Below are 20,683 nucleotides of genomic sequence, written 5' to 3'. Positions count from 1 at the left end.
CACCCCACACACTGCACTGGACTCTGCACCCCCACAAACTGCACTGGACTACGCTCCCCCCCACACTGTACTGGATTCTGCTCCCCCACACACTGTACTGGACTATGCTCCCCCACACACTGTACTGGATTCTGCTCCCCCCACACTGTACTGGATTCTGCTCCCCCACACACTGCACTGGACTATGCTACCACACACACTGCACTGGACTCTGCTCCCCCCACACTGCACAGGATTCTGCTCCCTGACTTGCCTATGCTGAGAAGAATTGGACTTCGGGGGTACCAGTGGACCAGGAGTCTGTGCCAGAGAAAGCAGGGTATCAGGAAGCCATGTCAGAATAGAGATGGGGAAAGGGTGAGGTATGTGTCCAGGGACTCTCTGTTGTCTCAAAATTGCACATCTTTGCATGGTTGAACTAGGCCACACATAGGGAACCAGATGAAAATGATTCTTTTTTACCATTTATTATTTCACAAATCCAGTGCATAAATATTAAAGGAAAAAGAAAAGCTCAGACAAATCCAAGCTCCCGGCCAAGCACTCAGCCACCACCTGCTTCCCTGATCAGAAAAATGACCATGATCTTTCTGGCTCCACCTCTTATCCCCAGTCTTGTCCATCCCTAATGTAAACCCCACCTCTTGGACTAAACTGTTCTTTTTAATTGGATAGCAGCTGATTGACAGATTTTGAACTTCACATCTATTTGAGTTATATTTTTATTTGCTATAGTGAGACTTCATGACCAAGGCAACTAATGCAAGAGTTTCTTGAGGGATGGACTACCATTTCAGAGGGAGATTTTATGACCATAATGGCAACAGGCAGACAGGCATGGTGCTAGAGAGGTAGCAGAGCTCTGAAACCTTAAGACAACAACCAGAGGGCAGAGAGACAGCTAACTCAGGATTGCTTTTAAAACCTCAAGTCCTGTGACACTACTTCTCCTTCAAAGCCATACCTCCTCATCCCTCCCAAACAGTTCCACCAGCCTATGGAGTCTGATCCTATTGAAAGAGCCACAACATATGCACATTTAAATTTATTTAAATGAATTCTATGCTTAGAGAGATCTAGACACTATTTTCACAAAACCATACAACTCGGAATTTTTTTAAAACACCTATATCTGGATGCCAATGGAAAAAAATGTTTAATTTGTATTGTGTAGCTCTTTCCCTTCCACTTTTCTTCAAATATATCCTATCACAAAACTTGTCACACTATGTGATTTTTATTAACTGTGTGGTATTCATTTTATTTCAAAGGATTTTGCTTTCTAAGATAATAATGTTAATATTTTCTTAGAGCACTTGTTAGCCCTCTCATACATTGGAAATTGCTGTTTCTGAACTTTTGGGGAGTGCTTTCTTTGTGAAATTTCTGTGCAAATTCATAGAATTCCTTGACTTTGCTGTTCATTTTACTTTGGTATTTTACATGAACATGATCTAGGAATTTTTGTTGGCAAAGCAAAACATCCAAAGAATTAAAAAAAAAACATGTTTGTGTGATTATGAATTATTAGCACATTCTTCCCTTCCCCTGGCCAGTCTATTGCTATTCCCACTTTCCTTTCATGTCTTTGCTAGAGACATCCCCTCATTCTGATTCCTCGGGTTATGAACTGAGATGGAACCCTGTTTTTAAATTTTTGAACAACTCTCACTTTTCATCCACCATAACAGTTCAAACCCTATAGTTACAGCCAAAGACCAAGACTGTATTCTCCCTGATACATTTTCATAGAGATTTAAAAGGAACACCAAAGTCTCCTGCTGAAACTTGGCTTATTCCTGCAAACTCCATGACCCATACAATGAACTGAAAGCTCTATGCTCTAGTCATCCTGATTCAAAAATCCTATGTGGTGTGTGTGTGTGTGTGTGTGTGTGTGTGTGTGTGTGTGTGTGTGTGTGTCTATGTGTGTCTGTGTCTGTGTCTGTGTGTGTGTGTGTGTGTGTGTATTATTCACCTGTCCTAAGCCAAGTCTTCATCTAGTCTTCATCTAGCATTAAGCTGTCACTTAGCTGCTATACCTGCTACAATTACACTATTAATTTTAAAATATTGCATTCCTCCCATGTTTATAAAAACTGAAATTACAATTGTTAAACAACTCAATCAAGTTCTTCATAAGTACATCTCTCTTCAACAGAACAATGTGCTATTGGCACTGTTACAGAAATCCCTTGACCTGTGTGTTTTGTAACTTTGGAAGTTAATATTTGATTTATGATATAGCTAAATTGTTGGTCAATTGAGTAAACACTCAATCTTTGCAGAACAGGATGGAAGGGCACGTCACGGCATCTGAGAAGTGGGTCATGGCAGTTTTTGTGGTGCAGCTTTGCTGTGATGGCTATGGCTTGTGTGGCAAAGTCCTTGTGTGGCCCTGTGATATGAGTCACTCACTGACTGAATCCTTGAAGAGCTTGTGGATAGAGTACATGAGGTGACAGTCCTGAAATATCCCACTATCATGATAGATCAGAATAAACATTCTGCACTTCACTTTGAGAACATCTGTCTGTCCAATGGGGAAGAAGCTTCCAAAATTCATATAAATGAACTAGTGAACCTAGCTGTGAATGTCATTCCAAACTTGCCAGTTTGGAGAGGAGCAACAAATTTTCAGGAATTCTTTTTCCATCTGACTTCAATATTTCAAAATATCTGTTGGAGTGTATTGTACAACCAGACATTCATGAATGAGCTCCAAGACACAAAATACAATGTAATGGTTATAGATCCTGTGGTTCCCTGTGGAGAGCTGGTGGCTGAGGTGCTTCAAGTCCCATTTGTGAACACCCTGAGATTTAGCATTGGCTACACCCTGGAGAAATACTGTGGCCAGCTTCCAGTTCCCCTGTGCTGTGTATTATGGGTGAACTAACAGAGAATATGACCTTCACAGAAAGGGTGATAAATATGATTCTGTCATTGTTTTTTGAATTTGGACTTCAGCAATATGACTTTGCATTCTGGGATAAGTTTTATAGTAAAACCCCAGGTAAGAGACTACATTTCATGCTAAGTATTTTAAAACTTAATGGAAGTTTAAAAATAAAAAAAGAAATGCATGCTATATACTTCATTTCCATGTAAAACTCTACAAGTGAAAATAGTAAACTGTTCATTGATAAATAGTTGTGGAAGCATTATGAAGTTATTTTGCTATTATTACTCAGTGTTTATAATCATTAAACTGTTTAATAGTATGTCGCGTCCACCCTTGACTAGCAAGAACGACGCAACACCGAGGAATCTTCTTCTCACATTTTATTCCGGAACCTTGATTTACAGGAAGTGGCACTGAACCCAGGAAGGCGGGGCTTGATATAGCCTACAACTACCAATCACCTAATCCCAAGTGGCACGCCAGGATAGGTTGTCTCCAAGCAGAATTAAAAGGATACGTGGCCTTTACCAAATTAGGAGTTGTTTACCACAGAGAGCACTCGCCGTTGGGCTGGCAGAAGGCAGAAACCGGCGCCATCTTTTTTTGTTTGTTTGTGTGTTTTGTTTTTCGAGACAGGGTTTCTCTGTGGCTTTGGAGGCTGTCCTGGAACTAGCTCTTGTAGACCAGGCTGGTCTCGAACTCACAGACATCCACCTGCCTCTGCCTCCCAAGTGCTGGGATTAAAGGCTTGCGCCACCAACGCCCGGCCCGGCACCATCTCTTAGGCATGGTACTCTGCAGCTCCCAACAATAGTACATTGAAATTTAATAAATCATCATGAGTCCTAGAAAAAATGAGGCACAGATAAATATTAATTGAATAGAACATGATTTTATCTGTCATATACAAGTACAATTACAAATTATAGTATCTCTTCTAGAATGGCAAGTCTCTTTTAAGGAAACAATATACATTTATAAAAATAATAACTCATTGTGGCAGTAATAAGATAAAATATAAACTAATGTTAGGATGAGAATAATTCAGTATGTAATTTGTTGCCTCTGAATCTCATTCCACAAATATTTACAACTGCAAATTATTGCTCTAAAATCTATACCATTCTTCTGTCAATTGAGGTGCCTGATATTTTAATACATGCTGTAAATGCAGGATTAATCATGGAAGATGTGATTACAGCAGCCCTGGTAATCTAGCACAATCAAAAATTAAGCTATTACATATTTTTATGGCAGCATGTTTTCCATTTTGATTTTCATATATCATTCAGTCTTGTTAAGAAAAAGTTAGTAGAAACTTATAGACTAGTTTCAGAATGAATATTAGGTTGCAAGACAACACTAGCCTTTCATTAGAAAAATATGAAATGAAAAATGAAGTAAATATCCTTGGTGAAGTGAAAACTTTTACTAGGCTAAAGTGTGCTAACTTTTACTGTGCTAAACACATTTACTGTGCTAAAGTGTGCTAACTTTTACTGTTCTAAACACCAAAGTGTCTGAAGAAATCAAGTGTTTTACAAATTAAGGAAGTCTCTAGGTTCTTTATTTTGCTGCCTGAAATATGAATCTTTCAAGAAAAAATTTCAGCATGGCAATGCTTTATGAACCTGCACCCAGTGACTATTCTAAACCACATTCTTAAAAAGGTTATAAGTAGGTAGACTCTTTCCATCCTGTCTGTCAGCTCCCTGGCCCAGCAGTTTTTTTTAACTTACCACATTGAGACTTACTTAGTATTATTTCTAAATGCTCACCTGATAGTTAAGGCTTATTACTAACTAGTTGTTACTTTTAAATTAAGCCATTTCTATTCATCTATATTTTGTCATGCGACTTATGGCTTTACTTGTCCTCTAATAACTCTTTCTCCCCTGGAGTCTGACTGATTCTACCCTTCTTCATCCCAACATTCTCTCGGTCTGGCTGCCCCACCTATACTCCCTGTCTGGCTATTGGCCTGTCTGGTTTTTATTAATAAATGAGAATAATACATGTTCACAGTTCACAGAAGGGTTATTCCACAGCATTTCACCTTTTTTTGTCTCTAATTAAAACTAAGGTTTTTTTCTAACATGGTAAAACTATATATTATAGAACAGCTATTGAGCAGGAATTACAGTTACAATATCCAGTCCATTTTTATTAGAGAAAAAATTTCAGTATTTATCTTATCTTTGTGACTCCAAAATTTGCACCTAATTTATCTTTAATCATGACTAAGGAAAGGTACAACTATCTAGTCTTCAGCTCCAACATAAACCCAAGAAGGATGAAATGTTACCTAATAACAGGGACATCTCACTGTCAGGAAATCACCCAAAGATCTATAACATTAGGGCATACATCTTGAGCCCACAGGTCTAATATATCTGGCACTCTTATCAAAGCATGGGATTTTGGAGGACTGTCCTACCTTGTCTTAGAAAACATTTGTAGGTGCTTTCTGATCATAAGCTTGAAGTTTGAATCCCAATATCTGTCTATGGGTCTTTTATTTATCATGCTACATGGATACCTACATCTGTATGTCTCATCCTAAGTTAAGATTGTACTGACTTTGACTTCATCAATAAGTTATTACTTGAAATATATTGACAAATCAGTTTAAGGGATGGGATTTGACTCAAGAAGAAACCCCTGACTGAGTTTTGTGGGATCCTATAGCTTTGTAGGAGCAGAATACAGCAAGGAATAAAACAGTTGTAATCTTGAGTAGAATCCAGAAAACAATGAGAGGTGATAAAAGGCTTTAAATAGAGATAAACTATCTTCTGCCATGCAATTGTAGAGAAAAGTGATTGTGAAATTTATCAGTCATTATAACTGTGTTTACATGGTATTGCTTTATTATTATGTAATTATAGTTACTACTTTTAGTTTCCCCAATCCTTGCTTCTTTTTTTCTTTCCTCCCTCCTTTAAACATATAGTCATGATGAGCATACTAGAGGATTCAAATTTTCTTCTCAAAAATTTATGTAGAAATGTGGAACATTTGTAGTCTATATTTTTCTGTGTATTGGTATTTTCTGGCATGTATGTTTGTGTGCCACATGTGTGTCTAATGACATAAGACCTTACAAACCATAAGATGGCATCATATCACTTCCATCTATAATTACAGATGGTTATCAACTGTCATGTGGGTGCTAGGAACCTAACCCTGGTTCTCTGCATGAACAGCAAAAGATGTTGACCACTAAACCAACTCACCAGCCTCCCTCTGGTGCATTTTTTCTCAGCAAACCTGCCTGGTAATTTTGTCCTCTCAACTTTCTGTATGTTTTCTAGTAAGACCCACTACATTCTGTGAGACCATCGGAAAAGCTGAAATTTGGCTAATCAGGACATATTGGGATTTTGAATACCCTCATCCACATTTAATCATTTGCCTACTGACAATTACCACAATATGGCAAAACATGCTTTTGTAGTCTGTCCCGAGATCCATTCCTTCTACATTTCCCTTCAAAATAAGAGCAGGCCTCACAGGTACAAAGACAAAACCTAACATAATAAGTTAAAATAGGACTAGGCATAAACCCTCAAAAAGGAAGATTCCAGACCACTGAAAATCCCATGCCCTGAACTGAATGTTAGCAAAAATTCCAGTTCATGATTTAGCAAAGTGTTCCAAAAGATAGGAGAAGTTACACTCAAAGCAGAGAGAAACTAGACTTCATTTACAAATTGATGCCTCAAGAAACTGGTTCTTGTAACATTGAAGACTCTATACTTTCAAGTAAACAGAACTAAATAGACAATTCTCAATAGAGGAATCTAAAATGGCTGAAAGACACATGAGAAAGTGTTCAACATCCTTACTCATCAGGGAAATGCAAATCAAAACAACTCTGAGATACCATCTTACTCCTGTCAGAATGGCTAAAATCAAAAATACCAATGACAGTTTATGCTGGATAGGATGCAGAGAAAGAAGAACACTCCTCCACTGCTGGTGGGAGTGCCAACTTGTTACAGACACTGTGGAAATCAGTATGGTGATTCCTCAAGAAAATGGGAATGAGTCTACCACAAGATCCAGCAATTCTACTCCTAGGCATATACCCAAAAGAAGCACATTCATTTAACAAGGACATCTGTTCAACCATGTTCATAGCATCATTATTTGTAATAGCCAGAAACTGGAAGCAGCCTAGATGCCCCTCAACCGAAGAATGGATAGAGAAATTGTGGTACATTTATACAATGGAATACTACTCAGCAGAAAAAAAACAATGGAATCTTGAAATTTGCAGGAAAATGGATGGAACTTGAAGAAACCATTCTGAGTGATGTAACCCAATCACAAAAAGACAAACATGATATATACTCACTCATATGTGGACCTGCTTTATGATACATAGTAGTGACCATGCTTTATCAGAGCTGTTTTAATGATGTTGCTCAGAATGGTTTCCTCTCAGATGATGACTGAGAAGCTAATTTAAAAAAAAAATGGTGCCAAGTACCACAACAGTAACAGAAATGCGCTGTTTTCTGGGATTTTGTTTTTTCACTTTTTTGTTGTTGTTGTTTGTTTTTTGTCTCTGTTTTTTGGGGTTTTTTGTTTTTTTTTTAAATGGAGTGTGCTGGATGTCTCTACAATTTTGTTCAAATAACTGCAGAACCTGGAAAAGCTGTTGCTGCTATTGATGCATAATATATTGCCATTATTGATATATATATATATATATGTATATACATATACATATATATATGCTAATTGAAACTCAAATATGTGATGAATACAAGGTGTTTCAATGAGTGCTCACCTGTGCATTCGAATTAGATTTCATCTTTAGTAAGTAGTAAAGTTATATGCTTGCCAAAAAAAAATAAGTGACACACTGGAAGACAAATGTCACACAATTTCAATTTTATGTGTAACCTAGAAATGATGAACTTATGGGAACAGAGAGCAGAGTTGTGGCTATTAGGTTTCATACTGTATTGTGTACCATAATTGTGCATGACTTTATTTATGAGCTAAATAAATGAATGGAAAATAAAACAAAACCAAACCAGTATGAATGTAAATGCCACACACATTTATTGCTCATGGTTTATCTGTCCTGATGGTAATGTTCAAAATGTGATTTTTTTCTCCAAAAATATAACTAGGCTTAGTGATTTTATTGTACATTTCTTTATTATTTATTTCATGATTTTCTTCTCCCCTTTCAGATGTCTTTTCTTAGTTGACTCTACCTCTCACCATCTCTTTTTTTGTTCTGTTTCTGTCATTTCCTCTTCATTCCTCTCTATCTGATCTCTCTCTCTCTCTCTCTCTCTCTCTATCTCTATCTCTATCTCTATCTCTATCTCTGAGCATGCATTTGTCTATGTGTCTAGAATACATATTTTGTTAAAAAGTTAACATTTTGTTATAGAATATTATCAGCAGAGAGAATGAGAAATTTTTTTATAATTAAGATGTAGAAAATTGTAGGAGACTGTAGGCACAAACACATATTTTTAGAAGCATATCAGCATGCGTCATACAACTTTTTGTACTTTGTCTAGCACACAAATGCAGGGGTATTGGAAAATAAAAATATAGGATTCTATTAAATTTATTAAATATAAATTGGAAATTTAATATTCTTGAGTATGACAAATCATTTTTCCCATTCATTTATTTAGCTCATAAATGAAGTCTTGCACAATTATGATACACAATACAGTATGTACACAATGGAATGGCTAAATTAAACCAATTATCATGTTATATTACACATATTCATCATTTTTGTTTTGAGAACACTTAAAGTATACTATCTCACCACTTTTAAAATATGTCATATTTTTATCAACCATATTTATCATGCTCTCAGTAGACCTCAAGACCTCACAGAGTCCATGCCTCTTGTCCAACTGCAGTTTTATATAATTAAACCAATCATTTCTCCATTGTTAAAAGACCCACATTGAAGCCTAATAGCCACAATTCTGCTCACTGTTCCCATAAGTTCATGGGAACAATTTTAAGTTACACATTAAATTGTTACACAATAAAAGTTACACAATAAAATTGAAATTGTGTGACATTTGTCTTCCAGTGTGTCACTTATTTTTTTTTGGCAAGCATATAACTTTACTACTTACTAAAGATGAAATCTAATTCGAATGCACAGGTGAGCACTCATTGAAACACCTTGTATTCATCACATATTTGAGTTTCAATTAGCATATATATATGTATATATATATATATATATATATATATATATATATATATATCAATAATGGCAATATATTATGCATCAATAGCAGCAACAGCTTTTCCAGGTTCTGCAGTTATTTGAACAAAATTGTAGAGACATCCAGCACACTCCATTTAAAAAAAAGCAAAAAAAACCCCAAAAACAGAGACAAAAAACAAACAACAACAACAAAAAAGTGAAAAAACAAAATCCCAGAAAACAGCGCATTTCTGTTACTGTTGTGGTACTTGGCACCATTTTTTTCAAAATAAGTTTCTCAGTCATCATCTGGGAGGAAACCATTCTGAGCAACATCATTAAAAACAGCTCTGATAAAGCATGGTCACTACTATGTATCATAAGGAGGTCCACATATGAGTGAGTATATATCATGTTTGTCTTTTTGTGATTGGGTTACATCACTCAGAATGGTTTCTTCAAGTTCCATCCATTTTTCTGCAAATTTCAAGATTCCATTGTTTTTTTCTGCTGAGTAGTATTCCATTGTATAAATGTACCACAATTTCTCTATCCATTCTTCGGTTGAGGGGCATCTAGGCTGCTTCCAGTTTCTGGCTATTACAAATAATGATGCTATGAACATGGTTGAACAGATGTCCTTGTTATATGAATGTGCTTCTTTTGGGTATATGCCAAGGAGTAGTATTGCTGGATCTTGTGGTAGACTCATTCCCATTTTCTTGAGGAATCACCATACTGATTTCCACAGTGTCTGTAACAAGTTGGCACTCCCACCAGCAGTGGAGGAGTGTTCCTCTTTCTCTGCATCCTATCCAGCATAAACCGTCATTGGTATTTTTTATTTTAGCCGTTCTGACAGGAGTAAGATGGTATCTCAGAGTAGTTTTGATTTGCATCTCCCTGATGACTAAGGATGTTGAACACTTTCTCATGTGTCTTTCAGTCATTTAAGATTCCTGTATTGAGTATTGTCTATTTAGTTCTGTACCCCACTTTTTAATTGGATTGCTTGGTATTTGGGGGACTAGCTTCTTGAGTTCTTTGTATATTTTGGAGATCAGCCCTCTGTCAGATGTGGGGTTGGTGAATATGTTTTCCCAGTCTGTGGACTGCCGTTTTGTCTTGCTGACTGTCTCCTTTGCCTTACAGAAGCTTCTCAGTTTCAGGAGGTCCCATTTATCAATTCTTGGCCTCAGTGTCTATGATACTGGTGTAATGTTCAGGAAGCGGTCTCCTGTAACAATTAATTCAAGGGCTTTTCCCATTTTGTCTTCTAATAGGTTCAGTGTAGCTGGATTTATGTTGAGATCTTTGATCCATTTTGACTTAAGTTTTGTGAAAGGTGATAGGCTTGGGTCTAACTTCAGTCTTCTACATGTCTGCAACCAGTTATGCCAGCCCCATTTGTTGAAGATGTTCTCTTTGTTCCATCATATAAATTTGGATTTTTTGTTCAAAAATCAGGTGTTCATAGGTGTGTGGGGTAATATCTGGGTTTTCAATTCTATTCTGGTCTACCAGTCTATTTTTGTGCCAATACCAAGCTGTTTTCACAACTATAGCTCGGTAATAGAGCTTGAAGTCAGGGATGGTGATGCCTCCAGAAGTTCCTTTATTATATAGGGATGTTTTGGCTATCCTGGGTCTTTTGTTTCTCCATATAAATTTGAGAATTGTTCTTTCAAGGTCTGTAAGAATTGTGTTGGGATTTTGATGGGGATTGCATTGAATCTGTAGACTGCTTTTGGCAAGATTGCCTTTTTTACCATATTGATCCTACATGTCCAAGAGCATGGGAGATCTTTCCATTTTCTGGTATCTTCTTTAATTTCTTTTTGTAGAGATTCAATTCTTTTGGTACAGGTCTTTCACATTTTTGCTAAGTGTTCCCCCAACTTATTTCATGTTGTTTGTGGCAATTGTAAAGTGTGATGTTTCTCTGATTTCTTTCTCCACCAATGTGTCATCAGTATATAGTAGGGCTAAGGATTTTTTTTATTTAATCTTGTACCCTCCACTTTGCTGAAGGTGTTTATCAGCTGTAGGAGTTCCCTGGTAGAGTTTTTTGGGTCACTAATATAGACTATCATATCGTCTGCAAATAGTGAGAGTTTGACTTTTTCCTTTCCGATTGTATTTCCTTGATCTCCTTTTGTTGTCTTATTGCTCTAGCTAGGACTTCAAGGACAATATTGAAGAGGTATGTGGACAGTGGACAGCCTTGTCTTGTGCCAATTTTAGAGGAATTGGATCTAGTTACTCTTCATTTAATTTGATGTTGGCAGTTGGCTTTCTGTATTTTGCTTTTATTATGTTGAGGTGTGTTCCTGTTAGCCCTGATTTCTCCAAGACCTTTATCATGAAGGGTTGTTGGATTTTGTCAAAGGCTTTTTCAGCATCTAGTGAGATGATCATGTGGTTTTTTACCTCAGTCTGTTTACATGGTGGATTGCATTGATGGATTTTCATATGTTGAACCATCCTTGCATTCCTGGAATGAAGCCTACTTGATCATGGTGGATGATTTTTCTGATATGATCTTGTATTTGATTTGCCAGGATTTTATTGAGAATATTTGCATCAATGTTCATGAGGGATATTGGTCTGTAGTTCTCTTTCTTAGTTGTGTCTTTGTGTGGCTTGGGTATCAAGGTTATTTTAGCCTCATAAGAAGAGTTTGGCAATGTCCTTTCTGCTTCTATTTTGTGGAGCAATTTGAGGAGTATTGGTATTAGCACTTCTTTGAATTTCTGGAAGAATTCTGCAGTGAATCCATCTGGCCCCGGGCTTTTTTTGGTTGGAAGACTTTTGATGAGTCCTTCTATTTCCTTAGAGGTTATAGGTATGTTTAAGTTGCTTATCTGTTCTTGATTCAGTTCTGGTAAGTGATATCTGTCCAGAAAATTATCCATTTCCTTTAAACTTTCAAATTTTGTGGAATACAGGTTTTCAAAGTATGACATGAAGATTCTCTGGATTCCCTCAGTGTCCGATGTTATGTCCCCCGTTTCATTTCCTATTTTGTTAATTAGCATGATCTCTCTCTCTCTGCCTTTTGGTTAATTTGGATAAAGGTTTGTCTATCTTGTTGATTTTCTCAAAGAACCAACTCTTTGTTTTATTGATTCTTTAAATTGATTTCTTTGTTTCAACTTTATTGATTTTTGCCCTCAGTTTAATTATTTCCTGGTGTCTGCTCCTCCTGGGTGAATTTGCTTCCAGTTTTTCTAGAGCTTTCAGCTGTGATGTTAAATCTCTGGTGTGGCAATTTTCTAGTTTCTTCGTGAGAGCACTTAGAGCTGTGAACTTTCCACTTAGTACTGTTTCAAAGTGTCCCATAAGTTTGGGTATGTTGTGTCATCATTTTCATTGAATTCTAGGAAGTCTTTAATTTCTTTCTCTATTTTTTCCTTGACCCAGGAATGTTGCAATTGCATTTTGTTCAATTTCCATGAGTTGGTAGATTTTTTGCACTTTGATTTGTTTTTGATTTCTAACTTTAGTGCATTGTGGTCTGATGAGACACAAGGGATTATTCCAATTTTTTGTACCTGTTGAGGTTTGATATGTTGCCGAGAATGTGGACGATTTTTGAGAAGGTTCCATGTGATGCTGAAAAGAAGGTATATTCTTTTGTGTTTGCATAGAATGTTCTATAAATGTCTGTTAATCCCAATTGGGTCATAACTTCTGTTAGTTCCTTTGTCTCTTTGTTAAGTTTCTGTCTGGTGGTCCTGTCAAGTGGTGAGAGTGGGCTGTTGAAGTCTCCCACTATAACTGTGTGAGGCCTTATTTGTGATTTGAGTTTTAATAATGTTTCTTTTATGAATGTTGGTGCCTTTGTATTTGGGGCATAGATGTTTAGAATTGAGACTTCTTCCTGATGGATTTTTCTGTGATGAATATGAAATGACCTTCTTCATCTCTTTTGATTGATTTTAGTTTGAAGTCTATCTTGTTAGATACTAGGATAGCTACCCCAGCTGTTTCTTGGGTCCATTTGATTGGAGTATCTTACCCCACCCCTTTACTCTGAGGTAATGTCTGTCTTTGAATTTGAGGTGTGTTTCTTGTATGCAGCAGAAGGATGGATTCTGTCTTCATATCCAATCTGCTAGCCTGTGTCTTTTTATTGGCGAGTTAAGACCATTAATATTGAGGGAAATTAAGGTCCATTGAGTGTTTATTCTTTTTCGGTTTTTGTTATGTTGTTGGTACTGGTATTGTATGTGGATTTACCCTGCCTTTTATTTTGTGATTTTGTAGAGTGGGATTATCTATTGCCTGTGTGTATTCGAGTATAGTTAATTTCCTTAGGTTAGAGTTTTCCTTCCAGTACTTTCTGTAGGACTGCATTAGTGGTTACAAATTGTTTAAATCTGGTTTTGTCGTGGAATTTCTTGTTTTCTCCATCTATAGTGATTGAAAGCTTTACTGGTTATAGTAGTCTGGGCTGGCACCCATGTTCTCTTGGTAGAATGTCTTTCCAGGTCCTTCTAGCTTTCAGAGTTTCCATGGAGAAGTCTGGTGTAATTCTGATAGGTTTGCCTTTATATGGCACCTGGCCTTTTTCCCTTGCTGCTCTTAATATTTTTTCTTTATTCTGTAGATTAGGTTTTTTAATTATTATGTGACGAGGGGACTTTCTTTTGTGGTCCACTTTATTTGGCATTCTGTGGGCTTCTTGTACTTTCATTGGCATGTCTTTCTTTAGGTTGGGAAAGTTTCTTCTCTGATTTTGTTGAATATGTTTTCTGCCCCTTTGAGTTGGGTTTCTTCACTTTCTTCTATACCTATTATCCTTAGTTTTGGTCTTTTCACGATGTCTCATATTTCCTGGATATTTTGTGTAATGGATTTGTTAAACATCAGATTTTCTTTACTTGACGAGTTTATTTCCTCTAGTTTGTCTTCAGCATCTGAGATTCTGTCTTCCATCTTTTGTATTCTATTGCTTATGCTTGCATCTCTTGTTCCTGATTGTTTACTCAGCTTTTCCACTTCCAGCATTCCCCAGTTTGTGTTTTCTTCATTGTCTCTAATTCAGTTTTCAGGTCCTTAATGGTTTCCTTCAGCTGTTAAATTTATTTTCTTGGCTTTTTTGGCTTGCCTTAATTTCTTGCATCTTTTGTTTTGTCTTTTCTTCCATACCTCTGAAGGATTTTCTGATTTCCTCTCTTAGGTTCTCTATCATCTGCATGAAGTTGTTTTCAAGGTTGATCTCTTCTGCTTCTTCTGTGTTGAGATGTTCATGTCTTGCTGGTGTTGAGTCCCTAGACTCTGGTGGTGTCATATTGGTTTTCCTGTTGTTGGAGGTGTTCTTATATTGGCATCTTCCTATTCTTGTTCCAGTGGGTACAGTTGGTATCACTTCCTTTCCTGGTATGTATGAGTCCTGTGTTCTCTTCAGGTGTGTGCAGTTGACTTTGATACTCTGAAGGGTTTCAAGTTGGGTGCAGGCAGGTCTCAGGCACTCTCTCTCCAGGTGGGTGAGAGCAGTACTGGTGCAGAGATGTCAGAAGATTCTGGGTTTCTTGGTTCTCAGGGGTCAAGTCGTCCTGTCAAAGATCTCTGTGCAGGGTATCCCAGGGTGGGCAGATGGAAGTTGGGCCCAATTTAGGGGCCAAATCAGCTCACCTCTGCACTCTCTGCACTCTGTGGGGGCTGGAATAGTCCAGTAATCTCAGCAGAGTCAGGATCCCAGGGTCCTCAGGGACCAATTCATTCTGCCTGCAGATCCCGGGGTGGGATTTGCCAGCTGAAAGGTGATTTTTTATGTTGACAATGGAAACAAACATAATGCAGGAAGGAATGACAAAAATATGAACTTGTGTCCACAAAACCAAATAATGAACATAAGCAATGGTAAATACCAAGCTTGGCCACAGGAAAGGAAATGCAAATTAAAACCACTTTGACATTTCATCTCACTCTAATCAGAATGGTTACCATCAGGAATACAAATGATAGTAAATGCTGGTGACAACGTGTGGTAAGGGGCCTTGTATAACATTGGTAGGTTGTATGTTAGTGCAGACACTGTGAAAATCAATCTGGAGTTTTCTTAAAAACAATAAAAGCAAAACCACCATATAATCCAGATGTACTGTTGCTAGGCTTATACTCAAAGGAGTTTATGTCCTCTTGATTGGAAGACATCCTTATTAGAAATGAAAAGGATGCAAAACAAAGTTTTGGAACCTTGAGGTCACCAAAGTTCTGATTGACCAACTACATTCCACACCATCAGATGCTACCCATTTATTGTGAACTTTGAAGTGTAGGAATTACACATTAACTTCTTGATTGATTTATTGTTGCATGTATGCATGAGTTCATAGGGACAACAAATATTTAAAAAAAAGCATTTACATTGCACCAAGCTATCTACAAAGCTTACTTCAGTTCTTCTGCAGAAACAAGATGCCAGTGACATCTTACTTTAACTCAGGAAGTTGTGTAAGAGTGGGGATGTGACATGGAATACAGCCATCAGATCACTATTGACAGAGCCTGATTGAACTTGACGAACTTGTACTGAGATCCTTAGGTAAACTTGGTTATTACTGATCCCAACAAACTGGTTTTCTTTAAGTTTTAGATTTTTCTGTATTTATTTGATGAAACAGGAATTTGAAGATCACATCACAAAATAGGTCAATTGGTGGATACATTAGTAATGAAAGTGTTCATTTGGGAAGAATTGCTGGATCTTGTGATAGACTGATTCCCATTTTTCTGAGCAACTGCCATACTGATTTCCAAAGTGGTCTTATAGGTTTGCACTCCCACTAGCAATGGAGAAGTGTTCCTTTTTCTCCACATCCTCTCCAGAATAGATTGTCATCTGTGTTTTTGATTTTAACAATTCTGGATGGTATAAGGTTGTATCCCAGAATTGTTTTGATTTGCATTTCTCTGATGATCAAGGATTTTGAGCACTTTCTTATGTGTCTTTTAGCCATTTCAGTTTTCTCTGTTGAGAATTCTCTATTTAGTTCTGCCCCCGACTTTTTAATTTCATTGTTTGGTGTTTGATGGAGAGCTTCTTGACTTCATCTTATTTTTTGGAAATCAGCCCTCTGTCAGATGTAGGGTTGATGAAGATCTTTTCCCAGTCTGTGGGTTGTCGTTTTGTCTTACTGACTGTGTCCTTCGCCTTACAGAAGCTTCTCAGGTTCAGGAGGACCCATTTATTAATTGCAGATCTCAATGTCAGTAATACTGGTGTAATGTTCAGTAAGCAGTCTCCTGTGCCAATTCGTTCGAGGGTTTCTCCCTCTTTCCCTTCTAGAAGATATAGTGTGGCTGGATTAATGGTGAGATCTTTGATCCATTTGCACTTAAGTTTTGTGCATGGTGACAGGTATGGATCTATCTTCAATCTTCTGGATGTCTGCATCCAGTTGTGCCAGTACCATTTGTTGAAGATGCTATCTTCTTTCCATTGTATAGATTTAGCAACTTTGTCAAAACTAAGGTGTTTCTAGGGTTTTCAATTGGTCAATTTGTCGATTTTTGTGTCAATACCAAGCTGTTTTTAGAATTATGGCTCTATATTAGAGCTTGAAGTCAGGGATGGTGATGCCTCCAGAAGATCCTTTATTGTACAGAGTTGTTTTGGCTATCCTGGGGTTTTTTGGTTTTTGCTTTTTGTTTTTCCATATAAAGTTGAGTATTGTTCTTTAAAGGTCTGTTAAGATCTGTGTTGGATTTTGATGGTGATTACATTGAGTCTGCAGATTACTTTTGGCAAGATTGCCATTTTTACTATGTTGATCCTACCTATCCAAGAGCATGGGAGATCTGTCCCTTTTCTAATATCTTCTTTAATGTCTTTCTTTAAAGACTCAAAGTTCTTACTGTACAGGTCTTTCACTTTTTCTGTTAGTGTTACCCCAAGGTAGTTTTTGTTGTTTGTGGATATTCTGAAGGGTGATGTTTCTCTGATTTCTTTCTCATTGCATTTATCATCTGTATAAAGTAGGGTACTGATTCTTTTTTGAGTTAATTTTGTATCCTACTACTTTCCTGAAGGTGTTTATCAGCTGTAGGAGTTCCCTGGTAGACTTTTTGAGTCACTTATGTAGACTATCATATAATCTGCAAATAGTGAAAGTTTGAATTTTTCCTTTCAAATTTGTATCCCTTTGATTTCCTTTTCTTGTCTTATTCCTCTAGCTACAACTTCAAGTACAATATTCCAGAGTTCACCTCATTGTTTATCTGTGGGTGTCTGCCTCTGCTTCCACCAGCTACTGGATAAAGGCTCTAGGATGGCATATAAGATAGTCATCAATCTCCTTATAGGAGAAGGGCATTTAAGGTAGCCTCTCACCACTGCTTAGATTGTCAGTTGGGGTCAAACTTGTAGATACCTGGACATTGCCCTAGTGCCAGAATTCTCTTTAAAACTATATTGACTCCTTCTATTGTAGTGTCTTCTCTTGATCTCCTCAATTAGTCCCCTGACTAAATCCCCTGGACTCTCATGTCCTCCTCTCACCTCCTGTTCTTCCCCTCTCTTTCTTCTAGCTCCCTCTCCCTCCCCCATGCTACCAATTAGCTCAGGAGATCTTGTCCCTTTCCCCTTCTCTGGAGGACCATGTATGTCACTCTTAGAGTCCTCCTTGTTTAGGAGCTTTGCTGGCAGTGTGGATTGTAGGCTGATACTCCTTTGCTCTATGTCTAAAATTCATATATGAGTGAGTACATACCATTTTTTTTCTTTTTGTGACTGAGATACGTCAGTCAGGATATTTTTTCTAGTTCCATCCATCTGCCTGCAAATTTCAAGATTCCATTGTTTTGTTTTGTTTTGTTTTCCAATAAGTAGTACTCCATTGTATAAGTGTCTCACGTTCACTCCATCCATTCCTCAGTTGACGGGCAACTAGGTTGCTTCCAGGTTCTGGCTATTACAATTAATGCTGCTATGAACATAGTTGAACAGATGTCCTTCTTGTATGAATGTGCATCTTTTGGCTATATGCTTAAGAGTGTAATTGCTGGATCTTGTGGTAGACTGATTCCCATTTTCCTGAGGAATCGCCATATTGATTTCCAAAGTTGCTGTAGGCATTGGCACTCCTACTGAAAGACCCCTGCCCATTATCTCTCGCTCTCGCACACTCGGTGACACGCCCGCACGCGTGTGCACCCACCCGCCTGGCACCGCCCCCCGGGGCTGGGGCCAAGCGAGGAGCCCGAAAGGCGGTGAGAGGGTGAGCGCCAGGCAGGCCGGCCCAGGGCCCTCGCACCCCATGCCCCCGCCCGATGGGGAACGCTCCGTCCCAAGGTCAGCCATCTGGACACGGAGGGAGGAACTGCCGGGTCTGTTGTACCCAAGATAAGATAGAGCCAAGGCAGCTTCGCCTGATTACCAGACCTTGAGAACATGCTGACTTGAAATAACTCTGTACCTCATTTAAATTGTCCAATAGAATCCCTGTAACTATGCTTTTTGATTCTGTACTGTGCTTTTTGCTATATAAGGACCCCTCTCCCTTAGCTCGGGGCACTTGGCCTCACAGAAGCTAAGTCGCCCCAGGTACCCGTGTATCCAATAAAGCCTCTTGCTTTTTGCATCCAAGTTCGTGGTCCGCTGATTCCTGGGTACGGGTCTCCTTCTATGAAAGTACCTCTTCTGAGGTCTTTCACTACCAGAAGTAGAGGAGTATTCCACTTTCTCCACATCATCTCCAGCATACACTGTCATTGGTGGTTTTGATTTTAGCTATTCTGACAGGAGTAAGATGGTATCTCAGAGTTGTTTTGATTTTCATTTCCCTAATGGCTAAGGATGTTGATCACGTTCTTATGTGTTTTTCTGCCATTTTAGATTCCTCCAATGAGAATTCTCTATTTAGTTTTGTACTCCTCTTTTTTTATTGGATTATTTGGTGTTTTCTTATCTAGCCTCATGAGTTCTTTGTAAATTTTCGAGATCAGCACTACATCAGATGTGGCGTTGGTGAATAACTTTTGCCATTCTGTGGGCTGTCACTTTATTTTGTTGACAGTGTCTTTTCCTTACAAAAGCTTCTCAGTTTTGTTTTGGATGTTGACAACATGATAATCACAAAAAATAGCTGTTTATTTTGATGTAATATATACCATATCTTCTGAATTTCCTTCACTGAATATCCCAATCTTTATAAGAAGAAATATTTCCAAAAGTTAATGTATCGAATTATTTTTGATGTGCGCTTTACTCCAACGGCCCACCCAAGTTAGGCCCAAATGAATACACAGAAACTTGTATTAGGTTCGAAGCTGCCTGGCCAATGACTAGGATTCCTCATCTGTTAGCTCAGTATTAATTATCATAAATATATATATATTTTACAAGACTTATCTTATTGGATGTCTTATTGGCATCCCTCCTTGCCAGTGGCCACATCCTGCCGCTAGAGGAGGAAGGGGACAAAGGAACCCTTCCTGTTTCTCCTTCCCTTAAATACGAGTCTCCTTGCAATGTCACTTCCTGCCTTGATCACCACTTCTCTACTACATTTCCCAGAATCCTCTTTTACTCCTAGTCCCATCTAACTTGCTGTCTCATTGGCCAAACAGTATTTTATTTAACAATCAATAAGATAAACATACACAGTATTACATTCCCCATCATCTCCTCTTTTCTGTCTAAATAAAAAGAAGTCTAACTTATCTTTTGTAATAACTGAAGAAAACTATCTGTCTTCAACTCTATCAAAGACCACAGAAGGATAATATATAAACTCTAGAATTTACAGAGACATCTCAATACCTGGACAGTCACCCAAAGTTCCAATGTAACATTGGGGCATCCATCTTCAGCCCATAGGCCACAGTGTGTCTGGCACACTTTTCCATTTCAACAGGAACCCTTCAGTACTGTCTTGTTTTGTAAGTTCAGCAGTCACTTTCTTATGGGTGCTGCTTGTCTAGTTTATACAGCAACAAACAGTCCAGGCAAGAGCAGTTTCTTACCCAAATGGCTAATCTTGCCATGTTGAAAGCAAACTCCATAACGAGTTTCTTAGATGCCCATCCTCCTTTCTGACATAATTGGTGTGCCAGGAGCAATTGTGTCTTACTGCCAAGAAAAGTCCTAAACCACTTAAATGCCATATTTCTGTAGGTCTTTGAAAGGTATGAAGAATACCTAACCATCTCAAATACATCTCTGTATCTAGAAATCCTAACTAATTATAAGTTCTGACTATCATAGGTGATTATATAACCTGTATTTAATTATGCATATCATTTTAAAAGATCTGTATAAACATAATACCTAAACAAGAGGAGACATATACATATCACAAAATTGACCTTAAAGTTGTATCAATAAATGAAAATCGATACCAAAGTAAAGTATTCATTCCGATATCCTATTGCCCTTTTCTTACTTTAAAAAGAGATTGACTATACTCATTATCATTTATAACTAACCACATTTAAATGAAAACAAAAATTTTTAAACAATATTTGGGGATTTGGGCATCGTTCCTTCTAAACTGTTTCCTGCTGATTAGGGGTGATGTTTATACCATTGGAATCATGATGAAACATAGGAACCTGACCAA

General features: G+C 37.7%; 1 protein-coding gene across 1 annotated transcript in view; it reads left to right on the top strand.

Moving 5' to 3' along the window:
- The first annotated feature begins 2,294 nt into the window (after positions 1-2,294).
- Positions 2,295-20,683, top strand: part of LOC100751639 (UDP-glucuronosyltransferase 2B17-like) — a 36,584-nt gene continuing 18,195 nt past the window's right edge. The window contains 3 exon segments of the mRNA XM_035453047.1: positions 2,295-2,421; positions 2,424-2,876; positions 2,879-3,016. Coding sequence (XP_035308938.1) covers positions 2,295-2,421; positions 2,424-2,876; positions 2,879-3,016 — 718 coding nt within the window.

The sequence above is a fragment of the Cricetulus griseus genome (assembly GCF_003668045.3).
Source record: "Cricetulus griseus strain 17A/GY chromosome 1 unlocalized genomic scaffold, alternate assembly CriGri-PICRH-1.0 chr1_1, whole genome shotgun sequence".
NCBI classification, from domain to species: Eukaryota; Metazoa; Chordata; class Mammalia; order Rodentia; family Cricetidae; genus Cricetulus; species Cricetulus griseus.
The sequence above is the reverse complement of the archived record's forward strand: the minus strand, read 5'-3'. Positions and strand labels throughout refer to the sequence as shown.